This window comes from Dama dama, chromosome 12, assembly GCF_033118175.1.
Source record: "Dama dama isolate Ldn47 chromosome 12, ASM3311817v1, whole genome shotgun sequence".
In the NCBI taxonomy this organism is placed as follows: domain Eukaryota; kingdom Metazoa; phylum Chordata; class Mammalia; order Artiodactyla; family Cervidae; genus Dama; species Dama dama.
Genome location: NC_083692.1, coordinates 58,878,295 through 58,900,648, shown reverse-complemented (window position 1 = coordinate 58,900,648; position 22,354 = coordinate 58,878,295). Strand labels below are relative to the sequence as shown.

Here is a 22,354-nt window from a genome sequence, read left to right as displayed (position 1 = left end):
CATTTAATATGCCCAAAATAAACAGTGACACACTTACTGAAATCATATATACATTTTAAAAGGACAAAACTTTATATATTTCATTTGCATAACATTTTATTGTTTGCATATTGCATAGCAAAAAGAACAGAGTCACAAGACTCATGGTCTGGCTCAATCACTAACTTGCTGTGTGAACTGGGTAAGTCTCAACCTCGCTAACCCCTTATTTCCTCATCTGAAAAATGGAGATGATGATCATACCTACTATATAGGATCACTACAGCCTGAATGAGATAGTTACACTGTCTTCCTCTCAAAGACCTGCTCAAAAAGAATCCATAGTTTGTTACTACTAACCCCTTGTTCATCATCTCAAAGGTAACTGTTAAACGTATTAAGATAATAGGTACCAATGTGATGCTTTAATTTCAAATATTAACAATAGCAGAAAGGAAGAAAACTCAGGAATGGCCCTATCCTTTCTTATCTTTAGAATACTAGTTTTTATAATACTTATTTTACACTATCCCATCAGGAATTAAATTTCACTTAAAGATTTTTTTCTTAAACCTACTCAAAATGAAGATCTATGTATCGTAAAAAACCGAAGAATACATGTGTAGTTGCTTTACATTTTCTCCTCTGGCATAGTATATGTAAAATACATATCATGGGCAGTTAAATACTTTTCCCCTCTACATTAGGGATGGTAATATATATGAAGATTAATTTCTTATGCATTATCCCTAATGTAAAAAAAAAAATCACAGGTATATTATACTGCTTGTCAAGAATACATACACACAGTAGGCACATCTAGACAGATACACTCCTTCTAACAATATTTCAACCATCGTCATTATCTTCTGTATGATCCCCTACAACTATATGTAGTTGAAAACAAAAAATTCCCTTTTAAGGCAATTCTGGATAATATTATATTACAAAATACTTGTGTTAAATAAAATTGCATGTATGTACTGAACTTCCAAACACAGCCTTTAACCCCTTAAAGTACTAGTCTTAAAAGGTAAACAAAATTTTTACACATTATAAAAAAATTTAAGCTGCTCTGCAACCCTCCTTTACTAAAAGTTAGATACATTACACCACTCCAGCAAGAGATTAATAAATAAGGATTAAATATTCTATTTTACAAAAACATACAGAATGGCCAATGTAAAAGTAAAAGGCTTATCTGATAATTTCTTTATCAAATTATGTTCATTAAAAAGGAATAAAACATGGTATAAAATGAGAAAACTGTCACTAAATTTACCTCTCTGAAGATAATCACAAGTTGTTACCTAAAAATATCAATGGCACCCTTGTTACAAACATTATTTTTTTTTTAAAAGACTGTGTTTCCTGGAACTAAAGGACTATTTGTCTCATAGCTTTTATTAAGCAAACTTGAAAAAAACCACCACACAGTGGCAAGAGATAGAACAGCTGTTTCCAGCTACAGAAAATATTGAATCCTACCTTAAAGTACAGATCATTTGAGATATAACTCATAACAATTAAAGCAAATCATAGTGTAGTTTGTACTGAATTTCCTCAAGATATTTTTCCTTTCAGTGGAGTATAGTCATTTTCTTGTCATTTGAGACCAGTTTCTGTTGCTTAGTAACTATTTTCATGTCCAGCCAAGATGTAAAGATTGCTGTGTGCAGTAGGATTTTCTGTTGGTCTACTTTCCAAAACAACAACCCTGCAATTAAATCAAAACAAAAATCTCGTTAGAGTAAGAACAGAGATTTCATCTTCAAATACTAACCTCAAACTGGGAGAGAGGAATATCATTGTTCATGTTCACACAAGATTACAGAGATCATAGATACATAGTCAAATTGAGCTTTATGTTTTATAGCTTAAAAACAAAACTGAATAAGAATTGATGGATTTATCAATGTGAAAGTGAAAGTGCAAGTCGCTCAGTTATGTCCTACTCTCTGTGTCCCCCTATAGTGCAAGGAATTCTCCAGGCCAGAATACTGGTGTGGGTAGCCTTTCCCTTCTCCAGGGGATCTTCCCAACCCAGGGATCGAACCCAGGTCTCCTGCACTGCAGCAGATCCTTTACCAAGCTAAGCCACAAGGGAAGCCCAAGAATACTGGAGTGGGTAGCCTATCCTTTCTCCAGCGGATCTTCCAGACCCAGGCATCAAACCGGAGTCTCCTGCATTCCTGGAGGATTCTTTACCAACTGAGCTATCAAAAATATTGAAAACGTTTCAGGATAGTCTCATCTTATTCTAACCAAAAACAAATTTGCTTACTCATACATGTAAACAAAAGTATAATAAAGCTTTAGAATATACATGAACAAGAAGGGGCTGGAGGAAGGGTTAAGAGAATAAAATAGAATTTTAAGAGATACCTACTCACACTCACACTGTTCTTTAAGATATCTGAAAAGAACAGTTTTAAAAACTAGGAAGTGGGGCCATCTCCCTTGTCCCTGGAATAAGGGCAGGGAAAGAGTTCAATGAAAGGACCAATAGGAAGAAAACCCAAAAACCAATCAAGTGTCATATCATAGGTTCTAAACTGTAGGAAGATAGGTTTGAGAACAAAATAAAAAATAATATGCCCATGCAGAAAAAAAAAGTCTAGAAAGGGAAATGGGAGGGGGGAGTTGCATAATACTTGCATTTTTCTAGTGCAGGAATTTCCTACACCTAGCATATTATTACCTTTTAACTGAAAACAACAGAAAAGTAATATATACTTGAATTATGCATTATAAAAAAAAGGGGGGGAAATAAAATTACCCATAATTCAACTACCCATTATTAATATTCTACACTGAGTTTTCTTTCCTCCTAGACACTAACACCTGTATTTAAACAATATAGTTTAACAAATCTCTTTAAAAATTAAGACAAAACAAAAACTTTGGTTAAGATACATATCTTAAAATCAAGGAGATGCCCAAGTAAGAAGATAACCAGAACAAGGCAATGGTCTGAGAAAAGTAGTTTTTTAGGGCAAACAGTGACAGAAAATGGAAAAACAATATAGAACAGACAAAAAAGGGAATAGATGAAAGAGAAAATTCTAGGGGAAGGAGTTGGAAGGAAACAAGTAACTATAAGAAATGCCTTCTGATGCCTATCTTCTATGAAAAGGAATTTTCTCTTACCATATTTTACTGGAGTGCCAGGATCACTGGATGATTTACAGTTCTTCTGTCAGCCCTTCCTTTCAGAGAAGTGAAGAGCCTCTCATTCTAGCGTCATTTACCAGGTGGTCCTCAAATTCCTTTTTTGCAGGACTAGTTACTAGGTTGTCATGCTCTGTGGACTTGCCTTTACTACTAAGGTAGCTGTCATTTCCCAAAAATCCTTTTTCTCCTTACAAAAGTCTCTTTAAAATTTTTATGGAGGTATAACTCTAATTCTCCCCTCTTTCCTTAAGTGTATAATATTTAAGCAATGATGTGACTAGACTTGAAGACCAGAGATTCTTGATCTTTGGCTGCAGTTAACATCTCTTGGTGGGAAAATGAGTATTTTACTCATTGTAGAGGTATACAATATAGATTCTGAAGAACAAAAACTATAAATTTTCTTCATAAGAGGGCATAGTTTTGGAACTTATCTTTCATTTTGATCACAAAGAACACATAATTCCTTCTGTTTTAGAACGAGCTCAGAGACTGACTCAAATATCTTCTGATATATAAAGTTAAAGTCACAAGGTGCACATTCTGTTGGATTTATGTAGTAACATTTAACAGAAGTTAACATGCCAGGAAGAAATGATAAAAACAAAAGACCCACAAATATATCATGCAACTAGGGACATAAATATCTATGTTAACACATTCTGTCTTGGCTGAGTATAACTATCTCTAGAATCATGATCCTCACACACTAATAAAAGCTTCCTTAACTGACTGACAAAAATATTTCTCTCTCAATAAAGATACGGGGAAATTTCTCTAAGATTCTGAGGCCTCCAAGAGTTTCATTTAACATACACAAAAATAAATGAAAACACCAAACAAAAACCAACGTGTAAATACAGAGTGGCAACCAGAGGGAAGAGGTAGGGATGGAGGGAGAGCGAAATGGGTAAAGGGGATCAACTGTATGGTGAGGGAAGGAAACGCAGCTTCTGGTGGTGAGCGCACCGAAGAGCAGAGAACTAGAGATACACAGCTGCATACATGGAACCTGTATAAATATTATAAACCAGCTTTCCTTCAAGAAAATAAATGTATTGAAAAAAAAAAGTTTTGTTTGAAATACAATCAGAGGTGACAGTGCAAGTAAAAATACAACTGCTGAACTCCTTTGGTAATAAAACAACCAAACTATTACCTGTCTGATCCTAATAAGCGGAAAACTCTTGTTTCATCTGAAATCTCCTGGGTAACCTATGAGAGAAAATACCCATCAGTAGTATCTTATTCCCCATATTATTTAAATAATAATTTAAAAATCATTTAGCTAGAGCAATTATTGACCAGAATGATAGTTTTTTAGATTCAATTCTTCAAAAGGAAAAAATTTTACTAAGTTTTTCTGGACTGTTATTAGAAACAAATCAACTTGTATGGGGTATGCACCAGGCACTTTACTTAGAACTCTTTATGATATGTATTATCATTCCCATATTATTAAAGACTCAGAGAACTAATGTAACTTGGGAGATCCAAGATTTGAATATAAGTCTGCTAGGCTGCACAGCCGCTACAGTGCAGATGCTTGAGGTGGCGTCCCATGGCCCACCTGATTTCAGCAGAGCTCCAACAGACATTCCCATGCACCAGTGTCTTACGTCTGTGTACCAGTGGTATTCCTCTGCTTTGTCTTCTCCAAAACTAAAGAAAGTGCTCAGACATGCACAGTTACTATTCCAAAGTGTGGGCAGTTTACACTTCTGGGGGCAGCTCTTCACTAAGAGGGCCCAGCAGTTGGTGTATAAACACACTTGCGTCCCCGCCTTACAGTGAGCTGAATCTGAGGTATGTCCCACACTGTCCCTCAGTAGTCCCTAAGGGATTTATTAAATGTGCTTTTGTTGGCTTTTTGCCTTTCTCCATCTTACATTCCTCACTTTATCACTTGTTTTCTGGGATCTACTCCCAAATAAATTACTTGCCACTTGGATCCTTGCTTCAGGGTCAGCTTTTGGAGGAACCCAAACTATGACAATGTAATTATAAAATAAGTATTAAAAATAAAAAAATTTTATTTCATTTTTTTGGGCTGTGCTGGGTCTTTGATGTTGTGTGGGCTTTTCTCTAGTTGTGGTGAATGGGGGGCTACTCACAGACTTCTCATTGTGGTGGCTTCTTCTGTTTTGGAGCATGGGTTCTAGGGCATGCGTGCTTCAGTAGTTGCCACATGTGGGCTCAGTAGTTGTGGCTCGCAGGCTCTAGAGCACAGGTTCAGTAGTTGTGGCACATGGGCTTAGTTGCTCCGTGGAATGTGGGATCTTTCCAGATCAGGGATTGAACCGTGTCTCCTGCATTGGCAGGTGGATTCTTTACCACTGAGCCACCAGGCAAGCCCTGGAACTAATGAACTTGAATCAGAAAATATATCTGGTGCTATACTAGGTGGAGCTGATTTTCAGAGCATTAAGTTCAGAAATGTTCCAATCATTGTGGACTGGAGTGGCTGAATATTACATTACGATCCTTCCAGCTAGGCCCAAAATGAAGGATGAGAACAAAACGAGGAAGAAAAAGGTAAGCAAGATGATGTAACAGAAGAAGCAGAATTCACACCTGATATAGTGAAGTATTCCCATCTCTTTAAGAATTTTCCAGTTTACTGTGATCTACACAGTCAAAGGCTTTGGCATAGTCAAAAAAGCAGAAACAGATGTTTTTCTGGAACTCTCTTGCTTTTCGATGATCCAGTGGATGTTGACAATTTGACCTCTGGTTCCCCTGCCTTTTCTAAATCCAGCTTGAACATCTAGAAGTTCATGGTTCATGTATTGTTGAAGCCTGGCTTGGACAATTTTGAGCATTACTTTGCTAGTGTGTGAGATGAGTGCAATTGTGCGGTAGTTTGAGCATTCTTTGGCATTGCCTTTCTTAGGGACTGGATTGAAAACTGACCTTTTCCAGTCCTGTGGCCACTGCTGAGTTTTCCAGATTTGCTGGCACATTGAGTGCAGCACTTTCACAGCATCACCTTTTAAGGATTTGAAACAGCTCAACTGGAATTCCATCACCTCCACTAGCACTGTTCGTAGTGATGCTTCCTAAGGCCCACTTGACTTCGCATTCCAGGATGTCTGGCTCGAGGTGAGTGATCATAACCATCATGGTTATCTGGGTCATGAAGATCTTTTTTGTATAGTTCTTCTGTGTATTCTTGCCACCTCTTCTTAATATCATCTGCTTCTGTTAGGTCCATACCATTTCTGTCCTTTATTGAGTCCATCTTTGCATCAAATGTTCCCTTGGTATCTCTTATTTTCTTGAAGAGATCTCTAGTCTTTTGCACTGTATTGTTTTCCTCTATGTTTTTGCACTGATTACTGGGGAAGGCTTTCTTTTCTCTGTATGCAGGTCAGGGAGCAACAGTTAGAAATGGACATGGAACAACAGACTGGTTCCAAATAGGAAAAGGAGTACGTCATAGCTGTATATTGTCACCCTGCTTATTCAACTTATATGCAGAGTACATCATGAGAAACACTGGGCTGGATGAAGCACAAGCTGGAATCAAGATTGCCGGGAGAAATATCAATAACCTCAGATATGCAGATGAGACCACCCTTATGGCAGAAAGAGAAGAAGAACTAAAGAGCCTCTTGATGAAAGTGAAAGAGGAGAGTGAAAAAGTTGGATTAAAGCTCAACATTCAGAAAACTAAGATCATGGCATCTGGTCCCATCATTTCATGGCAAATAGATGGAGAAACAGTGGAAACAGTGGCAGACTTTATTTTCTTGGGCTCCAAAATCACTGCAGATGGTGACTGCAGCCATGAAATAAAGACACTTACTCCTTGGAAGAAAAGTTATGACCAACCTAGACAGCATATTAAAAAGCAGAGACATTACTTTGCCAACAAAGGTCCATCTAGTCAAGGCTATAGTTTTTCCAGTAGTCATGTATGGATGTGAGAGTTGAACTGTAAAGAAAGCTGAGCAGCGAAGAATTGATGCTTTTGAACTGTGGTGTTGGAGAAGACTCTTAAGAGTCCCTTGGACTGCAAGGAGATCCAACCAGTCCATTCTAAAGGAAATCAGTCCTGAATGTTCATTGGAAGGACTGATGTTGAAGCTGAAACTCCAATACTTAGGCCACCTGATGTGAAGAACTGACTCAGTGGAAAAGACCCTGATGCTGGGAAAGATTGAAGGCAGGAGGAGAAGGGGACGACAGAGGATGAGATGGTTGGATGACATCACTGACTCAATGGTTTGGGTAGGCTCCGGGAGTTGCTGATGGACAGGGAGGCCTGGCGTGCTGCAGTCCATGGGGTCGTAACGAGTCGGACACGACTGAGCAACTGAACTGAACTGATAGTGAAGTATATTCTACAGATTTCTAACCACAGGACTGACACAATGAAAACAGCACTTAAGGACAATCAATCTTATGGCAGTAAATAGGACTGTAGGCTTCATTAAATGCAGGGGTTTGGTGACATTTAGTGACACAGGTCAGTAACTAGATAAACTGAAGACAGCTGATTTATGTCATTTTTACTTGGAAGCATTCTAATTCTGCATTCATGTAAGAGGTGGAAATAGTTCTAAGTCCATAAATGTGTGAGACCTTGGTGTAAAAGAACTACATAGGTACTCACACAAATGGGAAACCTCTTTGCTAGAATTAATCTCTCAAGGTGGGAGCCAAGTCCCATCTCCTACATGAAATGTATCCTGACGATCTCAGCAGAAGTGATTTTTGGAGACCCTTCACCATCTACGTGGCTTCCCTGGTGGCTCAGATGGTAAAGCATCTGCCTGCAGGGTGGGAGACCTGGGTTTGATCCGCTGGAGAAGGAAATGGCAACGCACTCTAGTACCCTTGCCTGGAAAATCCCACCGACAGAGGATCCTGGTAGGCTACAGTCCATGGGGTCGCAGAGTCGGACACGACTGAGCGACTTCACTCACTCACCATCTAGGCTCTGCCACTGAACTAGCTCTGTAACTCTCATTAAGTTACTTAACTCCTCTCTGCCTGTAAAATGGGGAATATGAACAGTATCTAACCTTATTCTGCCATGCCTTCCTCCAGGGGATCTTTCCAACACAGGGATAGAACCCAGGTCTCCCACATTACAGGTGGATTCTTTACTATCTGAGCAACCAGGGAAGCCCAATCTTACTTTGAATCGTACTTAAAAATCCTACTATCCTACTTGCCTTCAATAAACTAATATTTGTAAAGTGCCTGGAACATAGATATCACAAGGGTTTGACATTATTCATAATTATATTATGTCTTCAATGCTCTAATAATAACAGCATCCTAAATGTATTTGGTAAGCAATAAATATTTAGTAAGTGAGCTAATTTTCTTAGATTTTCCTTAGTCCTGTAATTCAATACATATTAACTTAGAATTCTAAATATAATATTAAAAAAGAAGCTCTACATTTATAGACTATGGAGAAGGCTTATTACCTTTAGAAAAGTTTAGTAAGCTTAGCGACCATATTTATAAATTACAAATAAGAGGACTGAAATTGTGTAAACTTGTGTTTGACTATTCCTTTGGCCACTGAGAATACAATAAATACAAAACTGGACATTTTTTGAAGGGACAATACTAGCAATTTTGTTCTATTGGCACTAAAGGCACTAAACATAGCAATGTGGGTTCAGGGAGAAAATGCATAAAATGAATATTTCAACATTTAAAATCTTTAGTGAGACTCACTGGAGATAATTTGAGAAATCTTACCTCATCCGATTTGAAGCTTTTACCCTGCATTCCATGTTTCCAGAAAGCCAATACACTGTCTTGAAGGCATACTAAAAAGGATAAGGGAGAACAGGACTAAAATAAGGCACAGAGTACTGCATTATACATTTTCCTTGACTGTTTTTAATCAATGATAATGTAAGGTTACTTGGTGCTTGGTGCAAAATTCCACTGTCTAGACCATTAGTTCCCAACATTTTTGTGGCTAAGACACTCAAATAATGTATTGAGGCAGTGTCACAGAAGTTGTCTTAAGATATATTATAACAGGCATTTATTTAAAAATGGGCTAACTTCTAATGAGTGGATATCAGCACATTAATTTTTCTTTCATATACTATCTTTTGTCTTATGAGGGTAAACAAAAAAATAAGAACACATAATTGCTTTTTTTGGATAAAAGACCTGATTATTTAAATACTATCATATATTTAGAAGTAGCTATTAAGGAAGCATCTTTTATTTATGCTCACATTTTCCCTAATACAAAATTAATTTTCAAAAATAAACCTGTCTCAAAATCTAACCGCACATTGAGTATTTTTGATCTGTGAACCAATTCTTATCAGAGGGGCTAGGTGCTCTCAGCTACAATACTCCCCACTCTTGCCCCAGCCCCATCAGGCCTCTGGAGCCCCCTGGAACATTGCCCTGGGCTTGTAGGACTTGCTGCCCACAAGGGTGTTCACAGAGCTGAGCCAAGCTTGCTCACCTTCTTTGATGGCTTTGGATTCAGGAATGACCCACTTTAGCAGGGCCCAAAGTGTGGCCACCCCATGACACGCTATGTCCCCTCCTGCTCCTCATCCGTCTCCCACGACTCCCTGAGGTGGCTGAAGGCTGGACGGAAGCCTGTTCTCCCCGTGCTTGTCCACTGCTGTGTCCTGCCTGGCGCCAAGCACAGTCTGGACCCACTGAGGCACCCATATGGGGTCACTTGTGGTTTACAAACAGAGTGGCAGGGATCCCAATTTGGGGGTGGAGGGGCAGCAGGGCCTCTGGTCCTTTCCTGGCCAGAGGCTGGAGTGAGTGAGGGAATAAGAATGAGGAAAAGAACCAAGCTAATTGTTGAAGAGTTAGCCATATGCCCTGTACCAGGCAAGGTGATGAAAGAAAGTGATTGAAATTTATCACACCTCTTATTGAATACTGACTCCGTAGAAAGTTAACGTAAGAATATTCTGGAGACATAATTTAGCTCAATAAACATAATTTTACAGTGACGAATCATACAAATTTCACTAACCATGAAATGAAAAAACAGGTACTGATTTTATTTTTAAAAGGTGACTTAAAGGGACTCTTTTTCCCCAGGAGGATCCTTGAAATTATTCCAAGATTCATTGGAAAGAAGAGATTGTAGCCTAGGAGGAACAAACTTTTGTATAACAACTAAAATTTCCTAAAACATTTGGCACATATGAGAAAGTTGAGGTACAAGTGTGTTTCAGTTAAAATTAAGAGGATCTAAAGATCTGTATGTTGGAATCTCTATTGAAAATATTAAATCTTAGGAACTAGTATGCAATATCCAGAATACAAAGGCGTAAAAGAAGAAACTATTTCCAAAATTCCTTTTGTCATAGCATCTACAGAAAGTTTAGGTTTTCCATTTAAGAAAATTAAAATTTCCAATCATAAGCAAATTATTTATATATGAGATGTTTACCCAGAGGGATAAATACACTTTGAGATAGGGTAAAACTGCATTTGAGAAAACATTAAAATATTAAAAATAAACAAAACTTTCTAAATAGTGAGAAACATGTTTTAAAAAGTTATATATACTTAACCTCAAAATACACATTTTTTATGGCCTAAATAAAAATCAATTTTGATTAACTGTTTTTGACTTATGGTAGAACCATATTATAAACTATTCAAAATGTTCCCACCTACAGTATTTTTTCATAAGTCCTATTATCCCTGAGGAAAATACTTACTGACATTAATCAGTGAGAATGCAAAAATAATAAAGTATAATTTTTTTTATCATAAAATCAATGATATTACAGAGTTAAACACTCATTGACAAGAAAGTAAATTCAAATGGCATAGTAGTATTTTCCAGATTCGGTTGGAAACTAATTATATTTAAATAGTTTATATTTAAATAAATAAATATATAAATAATAAAATAAATAAACAAGTAAAATAAATAAAATATATAAAATAATAAAACATTATAATATATAAAATATATAATAAATAATATATAATATATAAAATATAATAAAATATATAATATAATATAATATAATAATTTTATATAATTATATATTGTAAAATTATATTATAATTAAAATATAATATAATAAAATATAAAGTATATTATATATAATAAAATATAATATAATAAAAATATAATAAATAATAAAAATAAATAAAATAAAATAACTAAAATAAATAAAATAAAAATTAAAATAAAATAATAAAATAATAATAATAATAAATAATAAAATAAAAAATAATTAAATAAATATATAATAGTTTATATAAATAAATATAAATAGTTTATATTTAAATAAATAAAAAGCTATTTATATTTAAATAGACCTAAAAGCAAAACCATCAACACACACCAACCAGAATCTTACAAGGCAAAAAGAATTCTAACACTGTTAATGACATCACACAAATACCTTCATGATTTGGAAAGAACTGGAAGAAGTATAATTTACTTGATGCAGCGAAAGGAACAATATATAGAAATTTAAGAAATGATTTCATGTCTTAAATATTCAAGAAACAACAATAAAAGATTATTATGGTCCAGATCTGCACTGTCTAATATGATAGGAACAAGCCACATGTGGCTATTTACATCAAATTTTAGAGTAATTAAAATTAAAAAAATTAAAATGTAGCACCAGCCATGCTTTAAATACTTAACAAGTATGGTTAATGACTACTGTATTTACAAACACAGAGAACATTTCTCTATCAAATCAATTTCTATGAGACAGTGCTGGTCTAGGTAACCCCTAAGAACAAAAGGATAAAAAAACCAAGCTGTCTAAATGCATTATTTTAAAAAGAAGACTTACCTACAGATTCAATGCGAAAATCAAAACTTAGCTCAGAGGCCAGTTTCTTACTTGATTTTAGTTTTCCTTGTAGATTTACAATTTTTACAAATTCTTAGAAAAGAAAAAACAAGTCAAGACTGGAAATACAAATTTGTTCAAATAAATGTAACTTGATATATGGATTTTACATGGATATTTTACATGGATATACATGAGCTTTTACCTTTACCTTACCTTTAATAAAGTTAAATTATTTCTCTTGATTCAAGCATGCTCAGTGAAAAACTGTCATTGATATGTTCTATACAAGTAAGGCCTCCTTTGTAAATGCAGTTCCATTACTATTTTTTTTTTTAAGTTATTGAACACTTACATTCTGATTTTTTTAAAGTGCAGTGTTTCTTTAATAGTGGTTACCTTGGTGCCTAAATATTCAGCAATATGAGCTGATTTTTCCCCCGTACAAATTACATAACATATAAGTAATACAGTAGTAATTCTTAACTTTAGTATGTGACTAACATTCTACAGAAGTACAAGGGATGAAAAGATGGTACTTTCAAGAGTCAATTTCTTTATAAGTAAACTGATACACAGTATATGTAAATAATTCTATTTCCCTTTTGTCCATCTGTTTCTTAATTTAACCATCTCTGACTTGGAAGATATTTTCTCTCTGCAGTACTTCCTCATTTGTCTATCATGATTTGTGATTATAGGCCTATCTCTATTGCGGCTTGGTAAAACTGCTTTATGCTGTATAGTTGACAAATAACTTTTTCTGCTCCCTTAAGAGAAAAAAAAAAACAACTGAAGAAAGTCAACTTTCCATTTACCATGAATAGCTGGGAAATGGAAGGCTTAGTTAATCAAAGGTTTAAAATTTTTTTTGACAAAATACATAAATGAACAAAATGAAAACTAAGTACGATTTATTATCCTTGGATGGCTCAGAAAGTATTTAGGGTTTTAATGTTAAAGGTTAAGCATTATTACAATTAAATTTTGATCATCTTTTTATTTGATTAATCAGTACTGAGCTTTCTACTTGTTTTGAGTAAAAAAGAATTCACTGAATTCACTTAAAAGTAACCAAAAAAACACTCCAATCCCATCTGTATTCAAAGAATCAAAAGTACTTAAGGGATAATGGGCAAAGGAAACATTGTGGGATTTGGTTTACTTATCTATAATATCAGATGATCTTTATGAGTCTATAAGGCAAATCCACAAGGGAATGCTTTAGAGAAGAGAAATTAAGACAAAAATATGGCAAATTCAGTAGTGGAACAATTTAAAAAATAACCCTAAATATCAAAAGGAAGCTTTAATACTTTTCAAATACTGGAATGAATCAAACTACAGAGAATATTGCCAAGTTTCAAATATAATTCCAAGTCTGGGCCAATTTCATTTGCAGGATTCATTGCATTCAAGTAAAGTAGGTTTTAGGAATTAGAGTGCTTTATTTGAAAAACTGAAAAAACTTGTTAAAGCTTTTCTGCTTCTCCACTGCATATGTAGCACAATATACATCTATCAACAACATCTCTTCCTACATTAAAAGAATTACAAGTACAGGTAAAGATCTCAAATCTATTTGTACATTAGAATATTACACTGACAGGATTCTAAAAGTTTGTTAAATAAGTGATCATATTAGTATAATCTTCTATTTTTTCATTAATTACAATGATTTATGAAAAAACTCTCAGAATAGTTTATACAGAATTTTACCCCAAGATTATGACAAACTGTTCTAAATCGTTGTCCACGGGGGATTGGTTCCTGTACCCCTCAAGGAGATCAAAATCCACGGGTGCTCAAATCCCTTATATAAAATGGCCTAGTGTTTGCATATAACCTATACATATCTCTCCAAAGAGTTTAATATTTTAGAATATTTTTTACTAAAATTTATCTGATTTACAATATTGTGTAAGTTTCAGGTGTATAGCACACCAATTCAGTTATATGGACGTGTATATGTGTGCTCAGTCACTTCAGTCGTGTCCAGCTCTTTGCAACCCTATGAACTGCAGCCCACCAGGCTCCTCTGCCCATGGGGTTTTCAAGGCAAGAATACTGGAGTGGGTTGCCATGCCCTCCTCCAGGGGATCTTCCTGACCCAGGGATCGAACCGGCATCTCCTGCCTCTCCTTCAGCGCAGGCAGATTCTTTACCACTGAGCCATGGGGGAAGCCCACATATGTGTGTGGGGGTATACACACACACACATATATATATATATGTCTTTTCAGATTCTTTTCCCTTATAGGTTATACATAATATTGAGTATAGTTCCCTGTGCTATGCAGTAGGTCCTAGATTACTTACAATACATTAACACAATACAAAAGCTGTGTAAATAGTTGTGAGGCACTCAGCAAATTTAGGTTTGTTTTTTTGAGCTTTCTGGAATTTTTTTTCTGAATATTTTCAATCCATGGTTGATAAAAGGATGTGGAACCCATGGTTACAGAGGGTCGACTGTACAATGTTTCCAAGTCGGCCAAACAAAATAAAGAAAAAGGTCACAGAGGACAGTATTGACAAACAGATCAACTAATTACCATATATTTAACTAATTTACATTTTTCATCAATAAAACATGGCTACTTAAGGTGGAAAAGTCAAAATCTACTCTACTGATTCTACTAGAATCTAGTTCATGAAAAGGCATGTTATATCAAGTAGTATACTTAGAATAAACTTTATTTTTTTTTTTCAGCAGTGCCCCCATCTCCAGAGTAGAATAAACTTTAAAATAGTACTTACTGTCCAAACACACTAAAACAGTATCTCTCTCCAACTGTGTTACGTGAATGGAATCTAACTGTTGGTTGCCTTGGGGGAAAAGAAGAAAGGTTATAGTTATATAATATGCTTTAAAAATTAGAACTTAGAAAAGAAACACAAATTCTGATTTTTTTTCTATGATTTTAAACTAGCCTTTGAAGTTTAACACGAAAATTATATTTTGCAATTATCTTCTCAAAAAACGTATTTAAGTCAATTTAAAAAACAAAGTCTTAAGCAAGGCTAACTGAGAAAGGATCAATATTATATTTAATTAATACCTTGGCTACTTCCAGAAAGGTGTATTACAAAAATAAAATGAAGCAAATGGTAAATATGGGGAAGGAAGTAAGATGCATGTTATACAGTGATTAGATTTTGCTCTGCATTTTATAGTAGCCAATGAGAAGATGAAAACAAGATCAATCAGGTGGGTCACAGTGTCTCTGAGACAAAAAAAAAAAAAACATGTCAGTAATTCAGAAAAAGCAAAAGTATTCATGAAACTATGATCAGAGAGCAATTTTTGTGGTTATTGGGGTGTGAGTGTAGGTTGGAGTTCCTTTATTAACAGAACACCAGTTGACATAATAAACAATACTGTCAACAGTATCTTTGCAGGAAGCAACTTTCATTACTTTACTGATAAACATCTGCTAATATATTTATGATGACATTTTTGCAAAACATTTTTGGTAAAACTATTTTAGCCACTCAGATTGTGTGAACGGTCTAGGTGAAACTATGCAAAGATTTTAGATTATTTAGAGCATTCATTCTTAACTACATCTTTTGGGAAAACCCATAGATCCTCTCCCTTAAAAACTGCCCATCTGAGCATAAACACAAAATCTTACACATTATTTTGGGGTATTTGTGGACCTTCCAAAATCCACACATAGTGAAGAATCCAGATGTACAGAATTGGTAAAGTGTTGTTTCTCATGAAATATTAAAAAAAAATAGCTTTTCTCAATAAATTTATGGTCACACATTTATTCAACATAGTTATTATGTGCTGATGGTAATTACTAAGCACCATTCTTGGAGAAAAGGATACTGCAACAATTAATCAAAATAAGACTAAGAGAGTCTTGGAGTAGGAGTTCATTTTAATTGTTAAAACTGTTGTCAAGTCAAGGTATGGTCTCAGTAATCAACATAGCTGGAAATAGATTAGCAATCATTTGTGAAAATGGAAAAACCTAATAAGGACAATCTCTGCTTTAGGGTGATTTGAATGTATACTCTCAGAATTCTAGCTCTCCTCGGGAAGTAATTTTGGGTCTGCCGTAATTTTAGCCTAGACTGTGTTATAAGTGTACAGAACAGTATGCCTCTGGCATTAAAAAGCAAACAACAACCCCTCACCCCTGCAAATGTACAAAAGGACTCATTGAATGCCCAGCCTTAAACAATTTAACCTCCTAACACAACATACAAAAGAAAGTGGTGTGCAACACTTACATTAAATAGTCATATGAAATAACTTTCTCTACACTATTATTATATATGAACAACTTATAAACAAGTTGGGGCTGCCTGCCAAACATGATCTTGGTTTTAAAATGAACAGACCTATAACCCTTCTTTTTAGCAGGAAGTATCTAATAGGAACACATTTCTATTTGGCTTGCTTATATTTCATGATAATAAAACAAGGCAATTTGCACCTTCCTGTTAGCTATACCATGAGGGTATGCATCTAACTCAACCAAAAGCATTAACAAATTAGAAAGAAAAATTAGTGCCGGGGGTGGGGGGTGGGGAGGATAGGGGGAGGGTAAAGAATATATTCCTATTTTATTCTACTGGAAATTATGACCGGGTACACAAGACAGTGATAATAGTCCAAGGCATGCTGGAACTAGCTTGTACTGGACTGATAAATTTTCAGAAATTTTGCAAGTCAGGTGACATTAAGTTGGTATCTTTAAACTGGCTGTGGTGAGAACGTTTATAACACAGAAACAGGCAACTGCTATAAATGAGGCTTCTCTGCACCCCAAGAGTCTGCTGTTAAACATTTACTAGGACACTAATAGGTCATACAGATTCTTATTCTGAAAGTGACATTAGTGCAGTTCTACGTTAACTTCAATAGCTGGGATGTATAAAGAGTTCTTTTAATTTAGCCTAAAGATGATCAAAAGCCAAAGATACTTAATAAAAACGTATAATAACTTATAATAGACTTCTTCTCAAGGTGATAAAAAGGGGTCAGTAATGAAATAGCTGTAACTAAAGCTTGCTTGACTTCATATGTACAAATGGTTTGTAAACCTGGGGTGACAATACACTAGTACAACAAAAACAGTAAACGGGCAAAATGAAGACCTTCATTTTACTAATTTTTAATAAATTCTTGACTGATTTGTTCCAATTTTAAAGTTTGAAAATAAACTTCCCAATCTCTTCAGAGCTTTCACTGAGACATGTTTCATAAAATTCTAGGCTAACAAACCATTCTCAGAAAATTCAAGAGATATTATATTCCCTGTAACTTTAAATGGTAATACTTGGAGGCCACACATGCGAAGCTTCTATTTAAGTCTGAAAAGTACTAGACTCAATGATTTTAGGAAGTGTAGGGGGAAAAACTGATTTTAAAAAAAGTAAATTTCTTTGCTTGAGAAGTTGATAAAATCTGAAAACTATCTTAGAAAACTTATTTAGTAAGTCCAAATATTAACTGACAACAACTAAGACTTTTAAATGCTGGGGATCATTAAAATTTTTCTTGGTAACAACACTTTGTATGTATCAAATTGCCTCTGACAAACAGAGATCATAAACTGTATGTACATGATCCTCTGCGCTTACTTGGGAAACTCTATTAGAAAGCCCATGCAGGTTGAACCTCTTCTGCTTCTTCTATAGACAAAAGCATTAATACTTTAACATAAAGTAAAAAACACTTACCAGCACCAATTTCTGTAAACCATGAGGATGCAGAGTTCAAGTTGATTGTCTCAAACTGAACTACCTGATTTAATTCGGTGCCTTTGCTAATAGCTACACAGACCATAGGATATTCCTGTTCTGGTATTACCAGCATTTCAAAAACATTCAAAGGACTTGGCAAAGGAAAATCAAAGTGCTGCAAGAAAAAAGGAGCATAATTTAGAAACAATCTCTTCATTCATTCTGTTGCTGAATAAATTCAACAGAAAGGCTTTCATTTTCTTGATTGATCTAATTCTAAGAAATGACTCCCTCTTACTGGCACAAAAACAGACATACAGATCATGAAAGTGGGACAGCCTCATGTAAATATACAAAAATAAACTCTTACCATATACAAAAATAAACTCAAAATAGCTTAAAGACTCACAAAAATTGTAGCAATATTTTCTTAGATCAGTCTCCTAAGTCAAATAAATAAATAAATAAAATAAACAAATAGGACCTAATCAAACTTAAAAGCTTTTGCATAGCAAAGGAAACCATAAATAAAACAAAAAAAGAAAATGTACAGAATGGGAGAAAATATTTGTAAATGATATGAACAAGGGCTTAATTTTCAAACTACACATACAGTTCATATAACTCAATATCAAAAAAACAAAAAACCCAATCAAAAATGGGCAGAAGACCTAAATAGACATTTTCCCAAAGAAGACATACAGATGGCTACTAGGCACATGAAAAGATGCTCAACACTGCTAATTATTAGAGAAATACATATCAAAACTACAATGAGGTACCACCTCACACCAATCGTTAATGGCCACTATTAAAAAGTCTAGAAATAATAAATGCTGGGGAGGGTTTGGAGGAAAGAGAACACTCCTACACTACTGGTAGGAATATAAACTGGTGCAGTCACTATGGAGAACAGTATGGAGGTTCCTTAAAAAACAGAAAAGTGAGCTTTCATATGATCCTGCAATCCTACTCCTGGGAATACCCTGAAAAATATGAAACTAATTTGAAAAGATACATGCACCCCAGCATTCACAGCAGCACTATCTGTAACAGCCAAGGCACGGGAACAATCCAAGTGCACATCAACAGATGACTGGCATAAGACGTGCTGTATATATTCAATGGAGTATTATTCAGCCATGAAAAGAATGAAACGTTGCCATTGCAGCAACATGGATGGACCTAGACAATATCATGCTTAGTCAAGCAAGTCGGACAAATAATACACAATATCACTTATATGTGGAATCTAAAAAACAATACAAATGAATCTATATACAAAACAGAAACAGACAGACATAAAAAACAAAGAAGGAAGGGAGTGGGGAATGGATAAATAAGAAGTACAGAATCTACATATTCAAACTACTATACAAAAATACATATGCAATAAGGATTTACTGTGTAACGTGGGGCCTATATTTAATACCTTTAATAATCTATAATGAAAATAATGTGAAAAAAGAAATATACAACTGAACACTTTGCTCTATACCTGAAACACAGTATCATGTTAAAAAAATGACTACATCTAAATGATTAGGATAAGGATCAGTTTTCTATAAACATAACGTTTTAGAGAATTGCCCACATTTTTCTTTATGAATGTGTTATTTCTGGAAGTTTATTAACATAAAATAAAGATGAAATCTTTAAAGTCTTAAGAACACAAAAGCCCCTAAACCAAATAAATACCTATAAATAACTATAAACATGATCCTGGCTGGTAGCAATGGGACTCTACAATTTTAGGTTCAATTATACATTAGTGTTTTCTAAAGAAGAAAATGTAAACAAAGTAATATATACCTTTATCAACATGAATTTCTGCATTGGCTCATACCACTGAAGTAAAACAATTCCAGACTGTAAAGCTCCGCAGAGGTATTTATGTCCTGTGTAAGGGTTTCTGACTGGAATGAAACAAAACAGACACACCCAGAACACTGAATATTTTTATATGAAAACATAAAGTTTAGCTAAAAGCAACTACTGAGTTATACTCACCCAAAAGCTAACTCAGTTTTCTTTATAAAGGCAGTGCTGATACATTGTTGTTCAGTTGCTAAGTCACATTTGATTCTTTGCGACCCCATGGACTGGCAACATTGGATAGTCTTAGGATGGGGAACAATCAGGCCATAAAGACCAACCATGCAATTGAGGGTAGGGTCTTTGGGTCATGCAGCATCACTTGACCTCCAGAGGGGCTGGATACTGAGGTCAGCCATGTGGGCAGTCAAGCATGCCTACGTAAGAGAGCCCTAGTAAAAACTCTGAACACTGAGGTTGTTGAGTAAGCTTACCTGGCTAGCGTGTATTATCACACATCACTGCCTGAAAAGTAACACTATCCATATGCTGTCTATTATTCTATGGAGGATAACAGAAGCTCTACATCTTGTATTTTTCCTGGACTCTGCCCTATGAACATCTTCCCTTAGCTGATTTTAATCTATATCCTTTCCCTGTAACAAACCAAAGCCAAGAGTATAACCACTTTCAGCAAATTCTGAGTCATACCAGTGAAATTCTGACCATGAAGGTTATAATTGGTAAGCTTATAATTGGTAACAGAAGTGAGAGTGGTCTTGTATGGACTGCTCCCTCTAACTTCAGAGTTGGCCAGAATCCTGAAATAATAATGTTCATAAAGCACTACTCAATAACTGTTAAATAAATGGTAAGTGCTAACTGAAAGCTAGGATATTAGCAGAGATAGAGCCTTAGGGACTGTGGTTAAAAAAATCTGAGGAACATTGTGCTCCGAGAAAGCATCAGCTCAGGGCTACTATCTTCAAGTGCTTTTATGCCAAGTTCCACTATACATTGCTGAGCTTCAGTGGCCCCTTAAACTCCTTATTTAAAACAAATATAAAGCTTCCCTTCCTTTATTTAATACTCTAAGAACTTTACAGATAATTTCAAAGATGTTAAAAGTTCTAGCCATTCAGCTTGAGAAATAGTATTTACTCACCTATGCAACATTTGTGGCAGCCCTTTGTATCAGGAATCTTTGTGGTTAAAGCGAACTTTCTGTAAACACAGGACAACATAAATGTACTGTACTACAGTGGTTCTCAAACAGTGAGTGATCTGTGAATCAGTTCCATCAGAATTAGTCAACGAGCTTTAAAAAAACCCATCTTAAACTATGACTCGAAACTATGTGATAGTATAGGTCTGAGGTGGGGCCTGGGAATTTATATCATAAAACTTCTATGGGTGATGGTCATGGACAGTCAAGTTACAAAGCACTTATCTTTTGAACTCTATATGACACTTAATGTAAACTACCTTTCAAAATTAAGACAAAGGAAGTTTTTCAGTGGGCAAAGAAGACTGGTTACTTTAAAAATAGACACTAATTCCCCTCACTCCCAGCAGAATCAAAATATTTAGTACCTTGGTAGTATGCGATCTGGAAACCTATGAGTTTGAATATGGGCAGCTAGTCCTGGTTTTTTGGCTTGTTCAAACAAAGCAATAAGATTATGAGAGTAGAGTTGAAAGGTTTTTCCTATAAAAGAGAAACATGTTATTTTTATTAGAATTATTTAAAACAGAGAAATATAATTTTCAAACAAAAGAAATAATAATTACCTTCTAAAATGATGAATCCAGACATGTTCAAAAAGCCAAGCAAAATAGAAAAACATAAACAAAAATACATAGTTAGTACTACTTTGAAAGATAATAAGTAAAATAAGTTTTAGGAAAGTAACAGATAATTGAGTTTCCCAATACATAAATTAGATATATTCTGACTAATAGGTGATCTGGACAGAATATATGTAAACCTTAATGAAGTGAACACAGAAAAAGAAATTGTTAAACATTTTTTGCAAAATAGGCTGAGTCACAATGATGCACATGTGATTATTTCAGTACAACATGGAAAACTATATAACCACTACATTATCTTTCTGAGCTACTCCTATTTATGAATAATCTACCACATTACCTTGGATTAAAACTGATTGTGAAAGAAGTCTTAAGATAACATTGAAATACTAAGAAAAGTAAAGCAAACTAATACTATATGCCATAGGATATAACAGGGCTACAAGTATGTGCTATCATTATTCAGGATAACTGGACTATGATTTCTATAAAATCAAAACCATATATTTAATCCACATTAAAAAGGGGGAGATACAGTAAATATCTGACTCTTTACTATATATGACACGGTACTATAACAGCCCCAAATAGTATCTATATTCTATGAGAAAACATGAAAAAGAGTGACTTTATCCTCACAAAATTTTCTGTATCTTTTCAAAATACAGCATTCTGCCTAACATTATACCACCCTTCCTTTCTCCAGTCCCCCTTTATATATAACTAGTTACCTAAGCAGCTAACACATGTACATGTATGTACACTCATGTATAGAAATGCAGACTCTTAAACAGAATGTTTTCTTTTATTGAGCACTGCTACCTATCTTCATTCAGTTCCACAGGTCATTTTAAGTAGAATTTGGAAAGAACTAATTCATAGGCTAGCTTTTTCCTGCCTTTCTATAGTTATTTTATAAATATACAAAATGTACTCTGTGTAGCTTTTAAGCTTATTTACACAGACAGGTATATAAAAGCGGTTGGAGGAAAGTGATTCTATATGAATACAATTCAGAATTGTTAATTCAAACAGAATTAGGTTTATTTTCATAATATAAAATGCTATATTAATAT

At 34.7% G+C, this 22,354-nt stretch overlaps 1 protein-coding gene across 1 annotated transcript in view; it reads right to left on the bottom strand.

Moving 5' to 3' along the window:
- Nucleotides 1-1,365: 1,365 nt before the first annotated feature.
- Nucleotides 1,366-22,354, bottom strand: part of MAP4K5 (mitogen-activated protein kinase kinase kinase kinase 5) — a 112,437-nt gene continuing 91,448 nt past the window's right edge. Inside the window, exons 24-33 of the mRNA XM_061157398.1 lie at nt 21,258-21,260; nt 21,060-21,174; nt 20,632-20,690; nt 19,464-19,567; nt 17,649-17,826; nt 14,706-14,774; nt 11,946-12,038; nt 8,878-8,948; nt 4,313-4,368; nt 1,366-1,696 (exon numbers count right to left, since the gene is read on the bottom strand). Of these exons, the coding sequence (XP_061013381.1) occupies nt 1,609-1,696; nt 4,313-4,368; nt 8,878-8,948; nt 11,946-12,038; nt 14,706-14,774; nt 17,649-17,826; nt 19,464-19,567; nt 20,632-20,690; nt 21,060-21,174; nt 21,258-21,260 (836 nt within the window). The 3' untranslated portion in view covers nt 1,366-1,608. The remainder of the gene's footprint in view (nt 1,697-4,312; nt 4,369-8,877; nt 8,949-11,945; nt 12,039-14,705; nt 14,775-17,648; nt 17,827-19,463; nt 19,568-20,631; nt 20,691-21,059; nt 21,175-21,257; nt 21,261-22,354) is intronic.